General features: G+C 39.4%; 2 protein-coding genes across 11 annotated transcripts in view; one reads left to right on the forward strand and one right to left on the reverse strand.

Annotated features, from left to right (window-relative positions):
- idua (alpha-L-iduronidase) overlaps nucleotides 1-24,095 on the reverse strand; it is a 179,303-nt gene that overhangs the window by 139,067 nt on the left and 16,141 nt on the right. The gene's annotated exons all lie outside the window — the stretch shown is intronic.
- slc26a1 (solute carrier family 26 member 1) overlaps nucleotides 1-24,095 on the forward strand; it is a 129,336-nt gene that overhangs the window by 101,193 nt on the left and 4,048 nt on the right. For 4 of the 8 annotated variants that reach the window (XM_072256089.1, XM_072256085.1, XM_072256086.1 and 1 more), the window contains 2 exons: nucleotides 9,697-9,772; nucleotides 20,477-21,161. In XM_072256089.1, the coding sequence (XP_072112190.1) occupies nucleotides 20,526-21,161 (636 nt within the window). In that variant the 5' untranslated portion in view covers nucleotides 9,697-9,772; nucleotides 20,477-20,525. Of the gene's footprint in view, nucleotides 1-8,163; nucleotides 8,330-9,696; nucleotides 9,773-20,476; nucleotides 21,162-24,095 lie in introns of all 8 variants that reach the window. The other 4 variants (XM_072256090.1, XM_072256092.1, XM_072256091.1 and 1 more) reach the window with 2 other exon arrangements.

A 24,095-nucleotide genomic window follows, 5' to 3' on the forward strand; every position in this document is an offset into this window, starting at 1 on the left:
TCCCTGCTCTCTGAGCTACACCACCCAGCAATCCCTTGATCTAACCCTAGTCTAATCACGGTACAATTTACAGTGACCAATTAACCTATCAACTGGTACATCTTTAGTTGGAGTACTGAAGATCAAAATAGTGTACCAGCACCAAATCAATTCTATAAAAATGGTTTACAATCATCATTGTGCACAATTCCAAATTTGCATAGTGGTGTCTGGTACAATACAAGTTATGTGTGTGAGTGTCACACCAGAATCACTCTCAACTCAAAACTGAAACAGCAGATATCCCATGACTAAATTTTGTATGTAGCAAAAGGTATCCCAACATTTAACAAGACCACCATTCTGAGGACTGATCACAATTACAGAACTAAAGGTGCGATTTAGTTTTCTTCAGTTTATTTAAAAATTGTTTTACACAGGACTCATTTCATCACCAGTCCTTTCAAGTGCAGTTATCATACAAAATCTATTTCATTTTGACTGCCACCAGGCAAAGGCCCTAAACTTATGTAAATAATAACTCCAACACATCCCCTATTCATATTTACTATTTAGTAATATTTTACTGTATCTGCAGTGTCATAAAGTTTGTACTTCGAAGGTTTACAAGCCTATATAAAAGTGCCTTTCCAGTTTCAGATTCCTGGATCTTGAGCAATTCTTCGCATCGAAGCTGTTGTTTTGTCTGATTTTTGCCTCATCTGCAAGTTCACATTTAGGCTAATTGTATGTTGGCGATCGACCTGTAGATATCTGCATTCCTGCATCAGCTGTGGAGTACTCCCTGTTACAATAGCATATTTAAAGCAATTTTCATTTTTATTATTGCGAAAAGAACATGCATAAACAAGTGGGCAGCTGATCCTTAAGAAGAAAGAAAATCAAATGAGATTACCCATTTTTACTGGCAATAAAAGTTAAATACAACTAGTCAAGTTTACACTTATTCAGGAAATGAATGTGTCCTGGCTTTTTTTTAGGATGGTTTATAGATCTGTAAAAATTTGGAAAAAAAAATTTAATCGTGACAATGGAACTAACAAAATGTGACATTTCTATCAAAGTTCAAAGTAAATTTATTATCTGTCACCAAGTACAACCCTGAAATTTGTTTTCTTGCAGGCATACTCAGTAAATCCAAGAACCATAATAGAATCAGTGAAAGACCACACCCAACAGAGTGGGCAAACAGCCAATGTGCAAAAGACAACAAACTACAAATACAAAAGCAAAAACAAATAACTAAATAAGCAATAAATATTGGGAACATGAAATGAAGAGTCCTCGAAAGTGAGTCCATAGGTTGTGGGAACAGTTCAGTGCTGGGGGCGAGCGAAGTTATCCCCACTGGTTGAAGAGCCTGATATTTGAGTAGCAATAACTGTTTCTGAACCTGGTGGTGCGAGTCCTGAGGCTTCTGTTCCTTCTTCCTGAAGGCAACAGTGAGAGGACAGCGTGACCTGGGTGGTGGGGGCCTTGATGCTACTTTCCTGTGACAGGGCTCCGTGCAGTTGTGCTCAATAGTGGGGAGGATTTTACCCAGGATGGACTGGGCCATATTCACTACTTTTTGTAGGATTTTCCATTGAAGGGCATTGGTGTTTCCATACTAGGCTGTGATGCAGCCAGTCAATATACTGTCTAACACACATCTGTAGAAGTTTGTTGAAATTTCAGATGTCACACCAAATCTTTGCAAACTTCTAAGCAAGCAAGTGCTACCATACTTTTTTTCATAATTGTACTTACATGCTGGGCCTAGGACAGCACCTCTGAAATGATAACACCAAGAAACTTAAAGTTGCTGACACTCTCCACCTCTGATCCCCTAATGAGGGTTGGCTTGTGGACTTCCAGTTTCCATCTCAAGTCAATAAGCAGCTCCTTGCTCTTGCTGACATTAAGTGAAAGGTTGTTGTTGTGGCACCACTCAGCCAGATATTTCAATCTCCCTCTTTCCTATATGCTGATTTGTTACCACCTTTGATTTGGCTAATGATAGTGGTGTTGCCAGCAAATAGACCAGGGGCCAAGCACACAGCCTTGTGGTGCACCTGTGCTGAAGGAGATGGTGGAGGAGATGTTGTTGTCAATCTGAACTTACTGGGGTCTGCAAGTGAGGAAATCAAGGATCCCATTGCATAAGGAGGTATTGAGGCCATTAAAAAATGGCCAAAAATATCCATGTATCGTGAGTGGAGAAGTGTTGACTGAAATATAATGTTTTACAAAATGGATTTTGCTTGGTTTAAAATGTCAAACAACTGCAAGATGTGCTTATTATTAGTGATGTCCTACTTCTGCCCCTAAAAGTAGAAGTTATGAGAAAGAATGAAAAATAAGATTACAAAAATGAGTAATAGAAAAGGAAACCGGCAATAAACCTTGCAAGTGTCAATTAATAATCTACAATGTTCAACCATCATTCAAGGTCAAGCCTGAGTCTGCAATGTGGTTCTCAGAAAATTGTCATGCCTCACTGATCTGATTGAAAATTTTGAGGTCGTTAACTTGATGGATCTGGACTTTCAAAAGCAATCACAGAGAAGTTTAATTAAAAAAAAACCCTCTGCAAAAGTAAGGTGGTTCCTGCATCAAGGAGAGCTGCTGTTAATGGAAGAGATTTACATGAAGACTAGCTACTACTGGAGTTCTTTAGTGATCTGTGTTGGTACAACAGATTTGTACAATTTATAATAACGATCTGGGTAGAACTTAGGTGGCAGGTACATTTCTATCAAAGGTCGTGTAAGGTACTCCTTTCCATTCTCTAACCTGCAGGTCATCATTGGGCAAGGTGTAACACCTGCTTAGCGCCCCGATCAGGGTCACAAGAAGCCATGGGAGCAGGTGGTGGGTGATCCCTAATTGTCCTCAGAAGTTGAAAGTGAGATGCATTAACCTGTTGCAATCCAGATGACTACTGAAGCATAGAACCCATTTAAGTGCTGGAGATTTTCTTTATACACAGGTTATCCACAGTTAGAATAAGTTATCAGCTCAGTCAGTAAATGCAAGTTTGCTGTTAAAAAGTTGGACAGGTTGCTTACACAGTGGCTGCAATCACTGGCACAGATTATTTGTGGAAAACTGGAAATACAATGTCATCATTAATGAGCAATTGAAGTTGTTTTGATCCACCATGAAGAAATTTCTGTATTTTCCCCAGGTTTTCTTATACCTTTCCAAGGAGCCTGGGCGGTAGTGCTCCTGATAAGTATCTTTGATGGATAGAAGAGAGACTGCAAAAATCCTCTCAGCAGTTCTTGCAATTTGGACTTGTGGTCAGGTTCCATACAATTCCAGTATTAGACAGTGATGCAGCTGGTTAGGACACTCTTGAAGGTGCTCCTATAAAAATTGGTTAGAATGTGGGGTGGCTCACTCTCCTCAGGAATACGCTGCTGTGCCTTCTTGACCAAAGATATGGTGTTAAGGTACCAGGTGAAATTGTCCATTATGTGCACTCCCAGAAATTTGGTGCTCCTAACCCTCTCCACAGATGAGCCATGAACAGTATGTGCAGTGAGGAGTAGTCAGCCTGCATCTTCCTAAAGTCCACAATCAGCTCTTTGGTCTTGTCCATGTTGAGACTCAAGTTGTTGTGAAGTCATTCTCCAGCACTATTCTGATTCTGTTTTATGCAAACCTGTGAGCAGTAAGGATGTAAAGGTGCTTCAACAAACAATATAGAGAAGTTCACTGAGTGACAAGAACATGGCAGGTGAAATATGAAGTGATCCACTTTGGATGCTCAAAATAGAAAAGCAGAGTATTTTTAAATGGTGAGACAGCAGGTAATGTTGATGTTCAAAGGGTCATAAAGTGTATTGTACACAAGCCACTGATTTTCAGAATCAGATTTAATATCACTGGCACATGCCATGAAATTTGTTGTTCTGTGGCAGCAGTACATTGCAATACAAGGTAATAAAAAAAGCTATAAATTACTATTATAAAATATATAAATTAGTGGGACAGGATTCATGGATTCATTGTCCGATTTGGAAAGGTTTAGTACAGGCTGAAACATGGCAGCAGGGTCTAGGTCCAGAGTGCATTGATGTGGAGGGCCCGGGTCCTAGTGTGAGGGACAACCCTATGTTTGGACGATTTAAACGCCGGGCCAGATGGATTGAAAAGTCAGGGTAGGGTGTCAGGTGAGACGAGTGTTGGTCCGGTTCAGCTCGCTGCTCCGTGTTTATTCCACTCGTTGCTGCATTGAGGCAGAGGATGTGGCCTGCTCCTGTTGCTCCAGGCTTCATGTCAGAGCACTCAGTTTTGTTCTAAATGCAATTCGCTTACTTATATTACTTGCGCAAGTTTTTTTCCCCACTCTCTCCTGCACATTGAGTGTTTGCCCGGTCTATTTTTTTATGGGTTCTTTTGGCTTTCTTTGTTTTGCTGGAAGGAATCGAACCTCAAGGTTGTTAAATGTATCCATCCTTTCAGAATCAATGTACTGTACAGTACTTTGAACTTATTTTCTTGAAATCTGATGGCAGAGGTGAGGAAGCTGTTCCTGAAATGTTGAGTATGTCTTCAGGGCATGTCCTGGGTGATAGGGATCCTTGATGATAGCTGCCACCTTTTTGAGGCATTGTCTTTCAAAGGCCTTCTCGCTGCAGGGGAGACTAGAGCCCATGATAGAGCTGGCAGAGTTTACAACTTTCTACAGTTTTTTCCAATCCTGTGCAGTGACTCTTCCATGTCAGATGGTGTTGCAAGCAGTTAGAATGCTCTCCACAGTACTGTATATTTGTAGAAACTTGCAAGAGTCTTTGATTACTATGGTTATTAGAATGTTGGCCTACAGCTCAAGGCAGCAGAAATACGTGTGGCAGTTATGCAAGAGTCATATAAAGCTCCAGCTATTTTGCATCTGGAGTATTATATTCAATTTAGCCAAAAAAATTGGCTTCAGAGTGAACTTCTCATAGGTTACAGGTTAATTTATAACCAAAGATTGTGCAGACCAGATTTGTACATTCTCGGGTCCTGGTCATGCATGTAACTCAGGTACTTAAGTTCATGTTCAAGTTTAATTGTCATTCAACCATACACGTGAATACAACAGAAATTAGTTCCTCCATATGTCAAGAGTACCGACAATAAAAGGGTGAAATTGTAAGGCACCACCTCTCTCCAGGTACTAATGAAAGTCTGCATTTCCCCATTAAGTTAGAGAGACTGGACCTGGCACTGGAATTAAGGGAGAGATTTTACCAAAGAATGATGAATCTCTTTTGTATTTGGAACAGTTTTTATCCTTGTAATTTGTCACATTTAGTATCACTTTTAATCCAGTTGGAGATTTTGACAGATTCCTCCTGATCTTGTGTCTGCACAAGATACACTGTTCCACTGGATCTTGAAAATAATGCTTTAGTTGAAAATTAATTATGGTACATAGCAAAGGCACTATGAAGCAATATTCAAATAATGCACCTAATATTTGTTCAGATAAAACATAATGGATTTTAACTCAGCAACGCACATACTACACAAATGATTAACATTGAAAAGATCACAAACAAAATGAGTAAAAAATAGCAATTAGAGAGATTTTATTCTACACAAATATTATTGCCTGGAAATGGGAAAAAATTACCAAAGACACATGATAATTTGTCACCACTGAAAGGTTACATTTGTAGTAGTGGTACAAACTACTAACTGCAATTATCAGAATCAAATATTTAGCATTTCACTTCTATACTGTGCATATTCATTTATGAAGCAGAATATATTTAGAGCAATCTCCAAAATATCCTTAAGTTTCGCAAAACCTGGAAGACATCATAAAGACAAATCCATCCAAATCAACCCCAAATCCACAGCACAATTTCTATCGTTTCTCATTTTGAACCATACAAGCATTTTACATTCAGAATCAGAATCACTGGCATACGTTGTGAAATTTGTTGTTTTGAGGCAGCAGTATATAGCAATTAATAATAATTTTTTAAAACTATAAATTACAAGAAATATGTATTTGAAATTATGTAGGTAGTGCAAAAAGAGGCCAAAAATAGTGAGATTGCTCATTCAGAAATCTGATGGCAGAGGGGAAAAAGCAGTTCCTGGAATGTTGTATATGTGTCTTCAGGCTCTTGTACCTCCTCTTTGATGGTAGTAATGAAAAGAGGGCCTATCCTGGAGGATGGGGGCCCGTAACGATGGATGCTGCTTTTTGAGGCATCACCTTTTGAAGGTGACCTGGATACTGGAGAAACTAGTATCCATGACGGAAGCTGGCTGAGCTTACAACTTTCTGCAGCTTTTTCTGAACCTGTGCAGTCGCCCCACCATGCTAGACAATGATGTAACCAGTTAGAATGCTCTCTATGGTCTACCTGTAACAAATTTGCAAGAGTCTTTGGTGACATACCAAGTCTCCTCAAAGTCCTAATGAAATATAGCTGCTGTCATGTCTTCTTCCTAACTGCATCAATATGTTGGGCCCAGGATAGATCTTCAGAGATGTTGATACCCAGGAACTTGGAACTGCTCACCCTTTCCACTGCTGATCTCTCAATGAGGACTGGTGTGTGTTCCCTCGGCTTCCCCTTCCTGATGCCCACAATCAATTTCTTGGTCTTACTGACACTGAGTGCAAGATTGTTGTTCCAATCACCATTCAACTAGCTGATCTATCTTGCTTCTGTACGCCTCCTCGTCACCATCTGAAATTCTTCCAACTATAGTTGTGTCATCAACAAATTTATATCTGGTGCTTGACCTGTGCCAAGCCACACAATCGTGCTTGTAGAGAGAGAGTAGAGCAGTGGGCTAAGTATGCATGCTTGAGTTGCTCCAACAAAGAGAAGTTATTTTGATCTGCATGGACTGTGGTCTTCTGGTGAAGAAATCAAGGAGCTAGTTGCAGAAGGAGATACAGAGGCCTGGGTTTTGGAGCTTGTCGATTAGAACTGAGCCTATAATTATGTTGAACACTGAACTGGAATCAATTAACAGCAGTCTGACATAGACATTGCTATTATCCAGATGATCCAATGCCGAATGCAGAGCCAGTAAGATTTCATCTGCTGTAGACCTATTGTGGCAATGGCAAACTGCAGCATGTCCTGGTCCTTCCTTAGGCAGGAGTTGATTCTGACCATTACTATCCTCTCGGAGCACTTTATCACAGTAGATGTGAGTGCAACTGGGTGATAGTCATCGAGGCAGTTCATCCTGCTCTTCCTGGGCACTGGTATGATTGTAGCCCTTTTAAAGCAATTGGGAACTTCTGGCTGCAGCAGTGAGAGATTGAAGATATGTTTGAATACTCCTGCCAGTTGGTTGCACAGGTTTTCAGTGCCCTAGGAAGTATAAGGGCACTAATGCTTTGCAAGGGTTCAGCCTCTTGATGTCAGCCTCCGAGAGGGAGATCACAGCCCCTTGTGCCTGCTGTGCCATTCAGTAAGATTATGACTGATCTTCTACTTCAGTGCCATTTTCCTAAACTAACCCCTATATCTTGATTCCTTTAATATCCAAAAGAATGTTTCAATCTTGAATATACTTAGCAGCAATAGCCATCATAGCTCTCTTGGGCACAAAATTCCAAAGATCTACAAAATGTGTGAAGAAATTTCTTCTATACAGACAGTCTCAAACTGATCGTGTGATCTCTGGGTTTAGACAACTTTGCCAGAAGAAATACCATCCTCACATCTACACTTTCAGGCTTCATGAGCACTTTCTATTCTTAATGAAATCATTCTTCTAAACTCCAGAGAGTTCCAGTGAACTTAATCTCACCTCAAGTGGCCAACATTCTATCCAAAAAATCTCGTGAACCCTCACAGTGCCCCCTCTTAACATGTACTGTATACCCTTCCTCAGGAAGGGAGGCCAGACTTGCACATAATATTCCAAATGTCCAGGGTCCCACATAATCGATGTAATCTCCACTCTTGTACTCAAATCCTTTTGCATTTTGTCACCTGGATGACATTCACTGACTTACGTACAAGGAGAGTCAGCTACTGCTGAATACCAACATCATTCCCTTTCTCACCAGCTGTAAAATACTTTGCAGTTCCATCCAATGCTCCAGTTAGCCACTATTATGTGATTTTTTATTGCTGTGATACTTAAATAGAAGCTTGGTCTCCTGATCTTAGTCTACTGATCATTGCTACTGACCTTTACTAGATAAACTGCTGATTTTAAACATAAGAGATTCTGCAGATGCTGGACATCTTGAGCTGGAGGCACTCAGCAAGCCAGGCAGTATCAATGGAGGAAAATAAACAGTTAACACTTCGGGCTGAGTCTCTTCATCAGGATTGGCTCTAAATCATCAGGACTGAATTTCTAGGTAAAGGAAATCCACTGATTTTCATCCCAAAAATGGCGCACATTCTGAGAAATTCGTCCCTGTGGTATATATGGTGTCTGGATATTAGATTCTATTTCCAAAATTCACTCTAACAATTTACAATGTCTTTGACTGTACTGACCAAAATGGATTTCTAAACAATGGTAAGCACATGCACATACGTTCTACCTTCTAGAATCTGGGTTAATGGCACCAAATATCTCTTGCTAATTGGGTTAGTAACTGGCCAAATTGAAAGAAAAACTCCATCTATTTGAAGATAAAGCCCAACTAATTCTTCATCATTAAATGGAGCTGCATTTTAAAAGTCAATTCGCCTGGGCGCATAGTACTCTCCCTGAAAAGTTGCTGTTGCAGTTACTGATTCTGCCTGTAAAATACATTCTGGTAAGTTTTTTAAAAATTTGCCCAGCACAATGCTGATGTTCTGTTCATTGCTGCAGAGTAGTGATCTAATTAGTATCACAATTACCATTCTAATTTAATTAGTTCCACTCTTTCATTCTCTGTTCCTCTGAAGACTGGAAAAAGTTGAGGGAATTTATGTAGCTCCTGTAAAAGTGAAGAGTATATTAAGAGATTGCACATGAATTTTCAAACAGAATTTAATGCCAAGCTATTTTAGGATAAATGGCCAGAAACCTGTCCAGGGATGGTGGGGCTGGAAGATTTGGGAGCAAACTTTCACTATTCCCTGGTGATCTATTTCAAAGCCACAGGATAAAATAATTTTCATGAAAACCATCCATTGCAAGTCAGATCCACTTCTCGAAATCCCATGCAGAGCCACTGATTTCAGATGATCTGCCATTGTTAAAGCACACAAGTAGGAGCTTCTCACAACAAGCTTAAACTATACTGGTTGCATTGCATACAGAAGGAAACTGTTCCCAGGCAGTCTTCAAAGAAATAGGCATGGATTTCATGTGTGAAGTTATTTCAGGGGACAATGGGACAATGTCATTTCATTCTAAAATTTCCAGCCAATGTACTTGAAACACACAAGTTCAAACTGAATTCAAAATATTTGTTTCAGACCTTGAAAGAGTTTGGCATTACTACTATGCATACAGATTAATGGACAGCAAATTTAAGAGATGATGGCTTTGCAGCTACAGAGGTGGAGACTTATAGTCAGACTAATAGGTGCACAGTATAAACATTTCCTGGGCATGTGAAACCACAAAACACTCTATCCAGCTTTGAACATGAAGAAAGGATAAGACATCTGCTTTTATGTTCATTTAAGTTTATGGGAATTTGTGTTTGTCATGTTTGAAATGGAGCGCACTGCTGCCACAAAAAGTTAATTTTCATGACATTACTATCCTGAATATGTCCAACAGATTAGAACTTCATCTCAGGAGTGTATGTAAGCCATGCACTAAAGAAAAGTCTTCAACAAGCAAGTTGAAATAACAGGTATGTTATTTACCTACACTAGAATTAAAAAGAGGTGAGTCTGGGTGTTTTCACTTTACAGGACTTTAAAACAGGTAAGCCATCTAATTGTTAGTTAATTGATGACTGGCTATTTAACTGCCAGCAGCCAAGAAAAAAGGTAGAATTAAGTTCTGAAACAAAATATCTCATAAAAGTCAAAGCTCAAAGTAAATTTATTATCAAAGTACATATATGTCACCATATACAGCCATGATAATTCATTTTCTTTTGGGCATGCTCAATAAATCTACACAATATTAACCATAAGAGAATCAATGAAAGACTGCCCAACTTGGGTGTTCAACCAGACTGCAAATATGAAAGAAAGAAATAATAATAAAAAATAAATAAAATAAAAATCGAGACCATGCAAATACTTAATATAACTACATGTATAGTGTTTTAAAAGGCTTTAGTATTCCATAAAATTCTGTAGTATAGCCATTCAAGGAAGCAAGCCCATACTTTGATGTAACATTACGGGTTTTCACCATAGCAACGGAATACTTCTGTACGTTGATTATCAAGGAAGTTGATGTTGAATCCTGAGGGTTAGCTGGCTGAAAGGGTCCTGGTGCAACTGCGCATGGAACCAGGCACAGGTCTAATCTCTCTTCCAAAGTCAGGATGTGGGACGAAGGAAATGAAGAAAAAGTTTCCATGATGCTGTTTCTCAAATTTGTGTTGGGTTTTGTTACATCACATGGAAACGAGCCGGCTGCCCTCCTATTGATATCTCATGCACATTAGCTGTGCTTGACAAGCCAACACACATCTCATTCTGTCTCTTTCAGTCTCCGCCCTATCACAAATTACTTTTTCCTTCCTACCTCGTCTCCTTCTCTGCAACTTAAAAAAAATTATTTGTAACTTTTCCTGGTTCTGGTGAAAAGTTATCAACTAGCACTTTCTGTTTTTTTTATTTGACACTTCCAACACACAACTTTTTGCACTTACTGAGATTAATTGAAAGATTGTGCACAATTTGGCTGCATATTTGCATACACAATAGTGGTTAGACTCATTGAGTACAAAATTCATCTCTGTCAAGAGTTTTTCAGGACAGTCTCCTATGTTCAACCTTTTCAGTTCCTATCTCAGATAGAGTCAAGGTGTTATAGAAAAGTACAACACAAACAGGCTATTCAGTCCATCTAGTCCATGCCAAACCATTTATCATAAGATCAGACACTTTGGAACTGCAAGTTCCTCATAAAGCCATAAATTATCCTGACTAAGAAGCATATTACCAGAGTTCAAGAGAGTGAGAATGCATTAGAGATCTCGAGGGGTCTTGACAGGGTGGATGTGGATAGATGTTTCCTTACATGAGAGAACCTAAAACAAGAGATAACCTAGAACAAGAGATAGCTATTTAATAGTAAGGGATTGCTTTTCAATTTTAAGTTTAAGTTCACATTTATTGTCATTCAACTGTACACATGTATACTGCCAAACATTCCTCCAGACCAAGATGCACAAGACAGTACACATAATTCATACACATAAAGTAACATCACCACAAATAAATAAATCAGCAAATATTCAAAGTGCACATATGATAAAAGTGAAAAAGTAAACAGTATAACACAACTTGTGCTTCAAACATGATGAAGCTGGGTGATGGCAGGGAGTTCAATAGTCTTACAGCGTCGGGGAAGAAGCTGTTTAACAGTTCTTATGCTAATACTATGGTACCTCCTGCCTGATGGTAGGGGGTCAAAGAGACTGTTGTACGGATGGAAGGGAACATTGACATTGCTGAGGGCCCTGTGTATGCAGCAATTCTGACAAATATCTCTGAAGGATTAAAAAAAGAGACACTGATGATCCTCTCAGAATCCTTGCCATATTTTATAGGGACATGTGGTCAGATGCCTTGAAATTTCCAAACCAGATGGAGATACAGTTGATCAGCTCTTGCAAAATTTGGTTAAAATAGTTGGGAGGGAGGAGCTTCACTCACCCCAATTTCCTCAGGAAGTGGAGGTGTTATAGTCCTTTCTTGATCAAAGAGGTGGTGTTGAGGGAACAGATGAGATCGCCCATTACGTACATTTCCAAAGTCTTAGTGCTCCTAACTCTCTTCAGGGAGAAGCAGTGTATATGCAGTGACGAATGTCCAGCCTACACTTTCCTAAGGCCCACAATGATCTCTTAGATCTTGTCCATGTTGAGACTCAAGTTGTTATGCTCGCACCATTTTACCAGCTACTCTACTTCCTCTCAGTATGATGTCTTGATGTCGTTGAGACCAACCACTGTTGTGTAATCGGTGTACTTGATGATTCGGTTTGAAGTGGATCAAGCAGTGCAGTCATGCGTCAGAAGCGTGAACAGCAATGGGCTGAGCATGCAGCCCTGGCGAGCACTGGTGCTCAGCGTGATGGAGCTAGAGATATTTCTGCCAACACAAACTGACAGTGGCCTTTCTATCAGGAAATCCAAGATCCAGTTAGAGAGAAATGTTGAAATCCAGTGAGGACTGTTTACCCATCAGGTTCTGAGGAAGATCATATTGAATGCTGAGCTGAAGACATTAAAAAGCGTCCCGGCACATGAGGCACTGGGACAGGACAGAGTGGAGTGCAGAGGCTATGGTGTCATCAGTAGATCGATTTGAGCAATAAGTGAACTGGAAAGAGTCCAATGAAGCAGGAAGATGGGATTTAATGTGATCCATAACCAGCTGTTCAAAACACTAAAGTATTAATGAGGTCAGTGCCACTGGACGGTAGTCATTAAGGCAGGTAACTGTCCATGCATTAAACCAAGCAAAAATGACATTCAGCCTATTAGAAAGAGAAGTTTCACTGGTGTTGACATGTAGGGCAGTCTGAATGCCCTTCCACATGTGCTATGTGTCTCTGGTGTCTCAGAAATGGCGTATGTTTTTTGTGAATAGTCCCGTTTTGCCTCCTTGATGGCATGGGAAAGCATGGCTCTTGCTGACCTGATAGCTGTCTTATCCCTCGATCTGAAGGCAGCATCTTGGTCTCTCAGCCATGCTCAGACCTCTGCTGTGAACCATGGCTTCTGATTGGACTCACATAGATGTGTTAAATAATAGTGATGTCCTCAGCACATTTCTCTATGTAGCCAGTCACAGGCCCCAGATATTCATCGATTTTAATGTGATGGTCGTAGGTAGCCACCTCCCTGAACATGTTCCAGTCCGTGTCTTCAAAACAGCCCTGTAATGCTGAAGTTTCTTATTCTGGCTAGGTCTTTATCTTCCTTTGAACTGGATCCACACCTTTAATCCATGGGGTTAGAGAATCTGAGGAGCAGCGTTGTATGCACCAGGGATATTGGTATCAACTAGGTCTAATGTGTTCTCATCTCTGCTAGCAATGTCAATATCCTGGTAGCAAGACAGATAAAATTTGTTCTCTCAGAGAATTGAGTCTTAAAGTGCAGTGGAAGCAATGTCTTTGAACATTTTTACAGCTGAGGTAGATTTACGTAAGCAGGTGAAAGATTACCGTAGGTGGAGAGGAATGTGGAGTTGGGGCTACAGTCAAAATACTGATTCAATGGAAGGTACACTGAAGGGTGAGAAACACACTCATTTTTTTGTTTGTACATCTCACTCTTATTTTATTGCCTCCAGAACTCCAATCTGACACCACTATTGGAGTACCTTCTCTACAATGGTTATTGATCTCTGACAGTATTTTACCAACACCCAAATAAAGAAATTGCTGTTAATAGTAAGTGCTGGCCTTGATATGTCCACATTCCATAAATAAACAGATACTGTAAAGGATGTTATAAGATGGTACTTATATGAACTTTTTAATTCAGCAAATAACCCTCAATCTTCATGATGCCATATTAAGCTTTGACATTAACTAGTTTATGGTTAATCCCTGTTCAAAAATAACTATTTCACATCTCTGTTAAGCAGTGACCATTTCATACTACTGTGCACTTTTGTACAGAATAAGCTGCTGCAAATATTGTTATTTTCAGTATGGACTCACGTCATTCGATAGTAGATATGCAGTAGGGAGCATCCTAACAAGCTGCACCACTGCAATGGTACAGAAAGGTCCTACAAAGTGTAGTCAAAACTGCCCAAACTGCCCAGTAACATCATGAAGGATCCCACCCACCTTGCTCATGGACTGTTTGTCCCACTCCCTTCATGAAGGAGGTTACACAGTATCCACACGAGGACCACCAGAGTCAAAACAGTTATTTTCCCCAAGCTGTAAGGCTGATCAACAGTCCACCCATGAACCCATCCTAATCACCACTACTTTATCATTTCCTGTTAGTCACCTAATGCACAGACACTCCTGTGCCTAGCAGAACTCTATTCTCATATTATCTATATTATCTAGGTATATAAGCTAGCTTACATATTTTTTTTGTTTGATTATTATTGTGTTGCTGGCTGCATCGCATCTGGAGGAACAATTATTTTATCTCCTTTACACTTGTGTACTGGCAGTGACGTTAAACAATCTTGACTCTTACTTGAACAAATTTTCAACTAATCACCGTTGCCTCTAAGTACCGCACGTGTGTGGCTGCACAGTAACTGAACTGCTCCTGCGCACACAGCCTTTGTTGCTATGCAGCTGGAATTTACTTTTATACATTAATATAATTGTGAAATAACTTGTAATTAATTGTGCTAACCGCAACCTTTCCTCTGAAACATTTTAGAACTTCAACATATTAACATTGTCAGTGTTTCAAGTTACAACAATGTAAGACTTCCATTAAGGTTGAATGTACAGAATGTTTCAGTTACCAATTTTCCATAATAAATCATATCCTATTCCAGTGCTAGTGAGTATGCAACAGAATCCAATTCCAACTTAATAGTAGCATTGCCACTCAGACTGGCACCAAGCAAGTCTAGAGTTCACCTATTTGCTGTATCCTGTTGGCAGATTAGTCTACTCTTGAGCAGTCATGGGAAGAGCTCAGTGGCAGTCCCTTATCATAGCTTTTAATTATAATGCCACCTGTAGGATTTTTCTATAACAGCTACTCCTCTCCCATTGTCAAAAAAAAATACATAATTAAGTGGTGGGGATAATTTGTTCATAGTGATATTTTAATTAACCAGATGACAATACAGAGCTGGTCTGTATTACAAAAGGATCTTATCTTTCTGGACAACAGAACCATTAAGGGCTCTTAAGTCTTCCCCTGTAGGAACTTGCCTGAACCTGCAGCTTTGGTTGAATCTCATTTCAAGAGAACGAGTTTGGGTTTCCAGGAAATGGCTTCAACAACAAACAGATTGTAATTTTACAGTAAACATTCTGTACGTATATGCAACAGTGATGAGAATTCAAGTGGATGAATGAATGGCAGAGAAAGACTGATGGGGAAACATTAGTGCTGGTAATGAAAACAAACACAAAATGTTACAGGAGTTCAGCAGGTCAGGCAGCATCTGTGGAAGGAAATAAACCATCGATGTTTTGGGTGGAGACCCTTTATCATGACTGAATTATGTCTGTGTCAGTATAAAGGCATGACAGATTCTACCAGGAAGGCAGCTCAGACTTGAATGATCTACTAATTATGGTAATAAAAAACAAGTTTGAAACTGCTGTACAGTATGAAGTCTATTATCCTGAGGGTGGGTGGACTGCTAATTGTGCAATTCCCCAATGGGAACAGCTTCTATTAAATCTACTGTACCTAAATACACCTTGATTTCCATCACGTCTTCTGCTGTGCTGGATCTTCACTTTCAAGGTACTGAGGGGCTTATTGCTGACCTCAGCTTTCTGGCACAGCACATTACCTTTCCAAAGGGTCAGAATTGAGTATGCTCAGCTTCTTGTAAAAAAAGTAAACAGTGAGCTATTGTAGATCCAGATTTAATCAATGTAAGACATTGATCTGCCGGCATCAAACCAGACAACACTAGCTAAGTTATTTGTACTACTGTGATTGAGTTTAAGGAAGCTTGCAGAGCAGACTGATTTTGTCACTCAGCATATCTAACATAGTCACAGTTATAGTTGATCAATTAATAGTTACTGTGTTGTGTATTCAGAGAGTCAGCCCTCACAGGATTAATTTAGGGTGCCCGGAATCTCTGTCCTCAGAAATGTTCAGAAATTCTGCGTGAATTACTTTGTTCCAGCAAAGGTATCTGAAAAACATCACATGTAACCAAGATGGTGCCGTGTTGTGAGCTCGTTCCAAATCTACAGTATACTACTAATTTCTACAATTTTCTGAGCACTTTCTGTTCAAGTAGCTGATAGTCACATCAGATACGATAGACTGACCCTTCTGAACATCAGAAAGATGGCATTTACCTACTATATGCACCTTTCCTACACTGGGATCCCCTGCTTGCACGATCCATGGGAAACTCATCTTTTACACCTCGGAAGAAGCGCTGGGGGCGAGGGAGAAGGGCCAGCTTCCTGGTGAGGCTGAGGCGGCATGCAAATCAACCGCTGCTCCCTGGCTAACGTTCAGTCCCTGGATAACAAGCTCTGTGAACTGAGAGCCAGAAGCTCCTATCAGTGGGAAACAAAAGAATGCAACATTTTGTGCTTCGTGGAGACCTGGCTGATGGAGGAGATACCGGATCATGCCATCGAGCCCTTTGGGTTCTCCCTGTTCCGGGCAGACAGGTCGAGAAACCTCACTGGGAAGAGTAAAGGAGGAGGGGTCTGCTTCATGCCCAACGATGCTTGGTACGACCCCCAGAATGTGCATGTACTGAAATCCTTTTGTTCCCCAGACCTGAAATACCTGATGCTACTGTGCAGACCCTACTAGTTGGCTAGGGAGTTCACAGCTGCTATCATCACAGTGGTGTACATTTCGGCACAGGCTGATGCTGACCTGGCTCTCAAGGAACTGTACGAGACCTTCAGCATGCTGGAGACTGCACACTCTGAGGATGCCTTCATCATCGCCGGTGACTTTAATCGAGCATCGCTGACAAAAGTCTCTGAAGTTTTGTCAGCATATCCAGATGAGCGCTCGTGGAGATAACACACTTGACTACTGCTACACTCCCTTCTGCAACGGTTACAAAGCTCTCCCACGCCCAGCTTTTGGAAAATCAGATCACTCCTCAATCCTGCTTCTCCTGATGTACAGGCAGAAGCTGAAACAAGAGGTGGCCATAGTTAAAACCGTCCACTGTTGGTCTGACCAATTGGCTTCCATGCTGCAGGACTGCTTTGATGACATTGACTGGAGTGTCTTCCATGATGAGGATGTCTCCAAGTTCACTGATGGAGTAACATGCTTCATCCGGAACTGTATCGACAATGTTGTCCCCCAGAAGTCGGTCAGGGTCTTCCTGAACCAGAAACCCTGGATCAATAGTTCCATGCGAGCAGCACATACAGCGCAACATCGGGCTTACATTGCTGGAGATCAACTAGAGCTCAAGAAAACCAGCTATGATCTGAACAAAACCAGCTATGACCTGAGCAAAGCCATCAAGTCTGCAAAACAACAATACAGGGAGAAGATTGAGTCAAGATTCACGTGACTTGTGGCGAGGGCTGCACACCATTGCAGACTTCAAAGCCAAATGTTGTGGTGCCGCCAACATCGTGGCCTCTCTCCCAGATGAGCTCAATCGCTTTTACACTCGGTTCAACGACGTTAACTCTGAGCCTCCGAGGAAAGCCACTACAACCTGCAACCTGGTCATCTCTGAGGCTGTGGTACACAGATGTTTCCAACGAGTGAACAGTCGCAAAGCTGAGGGACCGGACAGCATCTCAGGGCGAGTACTCAGGGTGTGCGCAGCACAACTGGCTGGTGTGTTTACAAACATTTTTAGTCTCTCCCTCTCCCAGTGTAGAGTGCCCTCCTGCTTCAAATTATCCACCATTGTCCCTCTACCAAAAAAGACCCACGTAACATGCCTAAACAACTGGCGTCCCGTCGCACTCACTGCAATAATAAGCAAATGCTTTAAGAGGCTGGTCAAGGATTACATCTGCAGCTTGCTACCACCCTCACTGGACCCCCTACAATTTGCCTACTGACAGATGTGGAGGGTTTAAAGGGATTGCAGAAAAGGTTTACCTGAGGGCACATGTATTAAGGAGAAACTGGACAAACTTGGGTTGTGCTCTCTTGAGGAAATGAGGCTAAAGGGAGACCCGATTGAAGTTTATAATATTATGAAAAGCAAGAGAGAGAGTAGACAGCTGTGAGAGGAGGAAAGTTCAAAGTAGATGCATGGAGCATTTTTTTTTTTTATACACAGAGAGTAGCGGGTGCCTGAAATAAATGGTTATGGTGGTAGTGCAGGCAAATACGATGGAGATGTTTAAGAGGTTCTCACATAGGCACATAAATGTGCAGAGAAAGGAGGTATATGGACATTGTGCAGGCATAAGGGGTTACTTTTATTAGGCATTTAGTTACTAGTTTAATTAGTTTGGCACAGCATGTGGGTTGAAAGGCCTGTTTCTGTGCTGTTACGTTCTATGTTCAGCAGAACAAGTCCATGAATGAAAGGAATAATTACAAAGCTAAAATAAAATGCCTCGCTTTTGCTTCGAACACAGAGTTTTCTTTTTCCCATTCTCCATTTGAATACATTAATTCCTTCCCAAGATGACTTACTTAACATTCCATCTATTGCTCATTCTATTTGTTTCAACATAAAGTCAGTTAGTCAGTCAGTGGGTGCCGTCCCGAATCTGGGGTTGGCGGCATAAAGTACAGATATTTAAATGCTTCTGGGTCCTGCAGCACAGTGGTTTAGGTACAAGATCCTAAGCAACAAGCCCCAAAACTTTAACCTGAATTCACCACTGTGGCTAGAAGATTTATATTCAAGTAGTTAAATAAATCTGGAGTTTAAAGCAATTATTTCGGTAATGATCACCAAGAAAATGCCAGATTGCGATGGAACCCCACGTGAACTAATGTTCTTCAGGAAGAGCAATATGGCATCTTTATCTAGTTTGAATTATATAGCTCCAGACTACAGTGAATATCATGGATGGAGCATAAGCATTAATATTGCTCGAAAAGCCTAGAAGAAGAGACACTGGAAATTTGAAAATGCTTGAAATACTCAGAACAAGCAGAATCTGTGATGAGAAAATCAAATTAATATCAATAAGATTTCTGTTGATCACTTAGACTCAACAGAAACTCACTTTCTCTCCACAGAAGCTGCTTGAATTGCTGAATATTTCCAGCATTTTGTGCTAATGCTGTAATAACAATGTTAATAGCTCAGGAATAAACAATATTAAAAATGCAACATCTGAAATGATTGAAGCACGGTTATTTTCCAGAGCTATCATCAGAGAATGGACGTAGAAATGTGTTAATTAAAGATCTTTTATTAATTATATTCATGACAGTGCAGATAATATATACAGTATACTAGACTGAGTACTCAGAAGCAAAAAATTGAAATTCAAAATTACAACACTATGAATCAGAAATAAATAATCATCAATAAATCAAGAGTAACACACACAAATGCTGGATGGGAATAAAGTCGACATTTCAGATCGAAATCCTTCATCAGGACTTAGCCCTGATCCCTTTATTCCCTTTCATAAAGAGTTGACCCTTTATTACTCTCCATAGATGCTGCCTGACTTGCTGGGTTCCTCCAGCATTTTGTGTACGCTACTCTGGATTTCCAGCATCTGCAGAATCTCATCTTTATCAATAAATCTAGTTATTTATCACAAAATAGTTTCAGTTAAGGTTATTACCCAAAATTACTATAACCTAGATTGACACATCATGGGTATGAGCTAACTTTCTTAACCAATATTATTCCTTTTGTAACAGATTCACAGTTGCTCTTCCATTTAATGGTCATTATCTTCTTGTACCTTCCCCTCTTGATATGGTGAATTAATTCTTTCAGTAATTGTATCATACTTCTTTTATAAACAGGCTACCGATCAGTTAATTATTTCACATGTCCTATTCTATTATGTTCCCAAATTTTGAAAGTTTGCTTTAATTATCTTTAACAATATCATTCTATTCTGACCATTAGTATATTGTATCAAATGTAGGAAACAATAACCTAATTTCTCCCCTGAGAAACACTGACAATTTTGCAAGGAACTCCCAACATTTTCCCACATAGTATCAAGTAGTTCAGACTCTCCAAGCTTACTGGGAAACCTGTGCATTTGTCACTTTGACAGTGTTATCACTGTACTCTTCAAGGAGCTCAGCACACGTCTGCCTGCAAAGGTTAAACTTTTTTCTAAGTAAGCATTTCCCTGATTTTTGAAAGATGATAGTAAAAGAAGTTCAACTAATTACTATTGATTTAATGACTTTAAAATATATGATACTCTACATAATTTTGAATTGTCCACATTTATTTTATAGCTCAGCATTTTTCACATCTACAGGATTTAGTGGCAGAAGCATTTACTTATTACAGTGCTTAATTAATTTACTATAGCCCACGTAGCTTTCTTCCCTACTTCGTTTTTTGTCCCTAGACAAAATCTAGTTTACATTGAATGAATAGCATTATCACAGTATTGCAAATTTTGCATGTTTATCTTAGTAACCCACAATTATAATCCAGACATAAATTAATACCTGTCTGATTCAGAATATTTACATCGTATAAAAGTCACCGGAGTGAAACAGTGCTAAGTTGGTGTACAGCAGAAGCAAAGGTTTTACATGTTGTGTGAAGTATATTTTGCTTTTGAATTGCAGAACTTTAGACCTACTTATCTCTCATACTCTACGGGAACAGCTGGAAAGAATGGAAAACGACAAGCAATTGACCAAAAGGGATTTTCATTTAGAATCTCAAATACGGATTGAACGGACAGTAAAAGGAAAATCTGACATAAAGAAAACAACTGTAAAGAAGTTGCAAGAAAGTTGCTCATGTTCATTGGATAAACTTAAAAACCTAATAACTGGTTTCTTTCCTGTTCTCTACTGGCTCCCAAGATATAAGCTAAAAGAATGGATTTTAGGTGATACCATTTCTGGTATCCTTGTTGCTGTTGTCATAGTTCCTCAAGCAATAGCATATGCATTGCTTGCTGGCTTAGAAACCAGCGCCAGTTTGTATACATCTTTTTTCTCCTGCATTATTTACTTCTTGATGGGTACCTCACGCCATATTTCAGTAGGCATTTTCAGCTTAATATGCCTTATAGTGGGGCAGGTGGTGGATCGGGAGCTTCTTTTGGCTGGATTTGAAGTTGATGAGGACAGCAAAGTGATGCCATCAGGAATGAGCAATGTAAACAACTGGAACATCACTACTGACAATGCATCCATGATAATGAATGTCACCCTACCTGGACCGCTGAATTTTGAATGCGATAAAAAATGTTATGCTGTCAGTGTTTCAGCTGCACTAACATTTATGTGTGGCATTTATCAGGTAAGACTTTAATTGTAAAGCCTAATGCTGTCTTTTCATAATTTCGAACATGATAGATACAAAGTGAATAATTTTAGCATCTAAAATGACATTATATTTTAGGAATAATTCAAGGAGCTCTCCTTTTTAGGACTTCAGGATTCACCTCAATGATATAGTAAGTTTCCATGAGAGTGTAAGATATAGCAAATTGAGTCATCTCCATTAAAGAAATATCGCAAAGTCAAATGATTATATTTATCAGTTGCCACAATCCTTTTTTTTTCATATATAGCAATATTGGCCTTCAATATTCAAACCTTCAAATTGATTATTTAGTTACACCTAGAATCCAGATCAGAGTAGAAATAAAATCAAGGCAGAACACAGCAGTTATGAACATGGGAAGATTTATTTTTGTTGTTTTTAACTCTGAAAGGGAAAGCCCTGTTGAGATAAAGACAAATTTGCAATTCTGTAGAAAAGTACAAGGTATGATCAAGCTTGCATAATTGATAAAAACATATGTCAATGTTAAATTAACAGATTGAGCAAAAGCTGCTAATCATTATAATGATTCTGTAAATTCATACAACTTCAGAAAATCTCAGATGTCACACTAAGACTGATAAAGTAATTCTTGCAATTGATTGGGTTGCAAGCCTTATTTTAACAATTTGTTTATTCATATTCATTTGTTTATTCATATTCAATTCTTTAGTGTGTTAAAGAACAACAAAGGGACTTTAGTTTACAAATCCAAAGATCACTGAAGGTGGCGACACATGTAGATAGTGTGCTGAAGACAACATAGGAGACTCTTGCCTTATTAACTGGAGTGCAAGTACAGAGCAGTCTTAGTACAACATTAGTGACACCATTGCTGTCAGCCTGTGTGCAGTTTTGGTCACCGTATTGATTAGGAGATGGCATGGATCCCATAAGCTAAATGGCCTCCTCGTTGTAAAAAGTAACCACTCCAAGGAATATGGAATGTTATGAAGCAATTCGATTAAGGTTTTCAAAGTATAAGGGGTGATTGACAAGATACATAGAAAGAAACTATTTCTAGTAATTCTGTCCTCCTAGTTTTAATCCCCTCTTCTAAAAATTAGAGCCAGAGCTTCTGAATTGAAGTTAAGAAACACTTCTAAATGTAGACAGGTGGAAATTACAAATGCACTTCTGCAGACAGCAATTAATGCTAGGTAAGTTGATAGAGCAGAGGCAGGCACACCGAATAGTATCACAGTTCTACTACAACCTTACTAAATGGCAGAACAGTATTCCAGCAGTAAACTATTCAAAATACCTAATTAGGTGCAGAAATAGCAGGAAAAAAAAGAGTAATTATCATTTTGGATCTTTGAGCTTGATGTTTAAGAGACATAATTAAACTGTGAAGGAAGTTGTAGTTTTCCTACCTCCTTGTGGTTTATGTGATGATGTGCCCAGTAAAGTGGATTCCAATTAATTGGGACACATCAGGACCAGTACATTTTGGCCCAATTAGCCAAAGTTTCATGAAAATAGTTAGAAAGATATAAAAAAAGACCAACTACCATTTAACTGAGTAACAAATTATGTATTTAAATGAAATACAGAACAAATTAGAACACTACCAATACTACTACAATCCTATAAAACTATGTATTGGGTTCTAATAGTTATCAACGGAGGAATTCATTCAGGGTACGCTGTCATGTTCTTTAGATGGACTGCAAATGAATAAAATCAGCGCAGACACCCAGTGTAGATAATGAACTGCCTTCACATAACTTTTTCGACAATTGCATCCTTCAAATCTTCATTTTCATTGTAACATTCAAGATGATTGTCAACACCTTCAAATTCTTCACAATTCCTAGTAATGAGATCATTTCATTTTCACCCACGATCATTTCTGGCATCTCCAAGCCTGAATGCTTCAGACTGCAGAGAGTGAAACAGTTCTGAATTGTCTTACTGCTTATTTCTCACCTACTATCAGTGACAAAAATTCTACTTTTTGATCACAAACACACACAAGTGACACTATTTAAAACCTGAATACTCTCAGCATAGCGTAGTGTCTAACAGCCATGCAAGACCACATGACTGATGCCCGTTACAAATTATTTGGCAACAGTCTCTAGTCCCAAATAAGCAAACAGAATCCTGTCAATTTTCTTAGTTAGATTTTGCTCTTTAAGAGTTGTCCCAAATAAACAGCTGCCCTGTTTAACCGATGGCCCAATTAACCAAAATCCACTATATTACTCAATAGAACAATAGGTGAGGAGCTAGGTGGCAGTGTTTATCAGCCATCCAGCTCAATATAGGTGTGGGCCATGAAAGACAGCTATCTAGATAGAATCTAAACTTTGCATCTACAATTGTTTTTTGGTGGCTAATTACTGATTGATAGCAATATCCCTATTGTTTTCCATTCTTCTGTTGACAAAATCTTAAGACTAACAAGGCAGTAACGTGCTGGACTGGATATCATTAGTGTCTGTTGGATAGCAGCATTAGTGGTACTTGGACTGTTCAGCTGCATCCAGAGCCCAAATTCAGTAATGGTGATGGGATATCGTTCATTGACCAAACACTCAATCATTTTCCCCAATTTTAAAAATATACAAATGTTATAAACAGCAAAATAAACTGGCTGAAAACTGGGCATTGGGATGATAGGTAAAACTAATCAGCCACCAGCACTTTGGTTGAAGAGGCTTGTAAACTGTTGTGTTCTATATTTATATTCTGGGCACAATCATCATTAAGAGATGATTTTCTTGAACTGTTTATTTCTTGTTAACTTGTTTGAAGATTGATAAAAAGCTTTGAGCTGATCTTTTGGTTGTGATGATCATTTAACTATGTCCACAACATGCAACTTTCATTGCCCAGCAATTGGATATTCTTGTGTATACCTTGCCACCGTTTTCTTGATTGTATATCTGACTTGCATTG

Source organism: Mobula birostris, chromosome 4 (genome assembly GCF_030028105.1).
Source record: "Mobula birostris isolate sMobBir1 chromosome 4, sMobBir1.hap1, whole genome shotgun sequence".
Lineage (NCBI taxonomy): Eukaryota > Metazoa > Chordata > Chondrichthyes > Myliobatiformes > Myliobatidae > Mobula > Mobula birostris.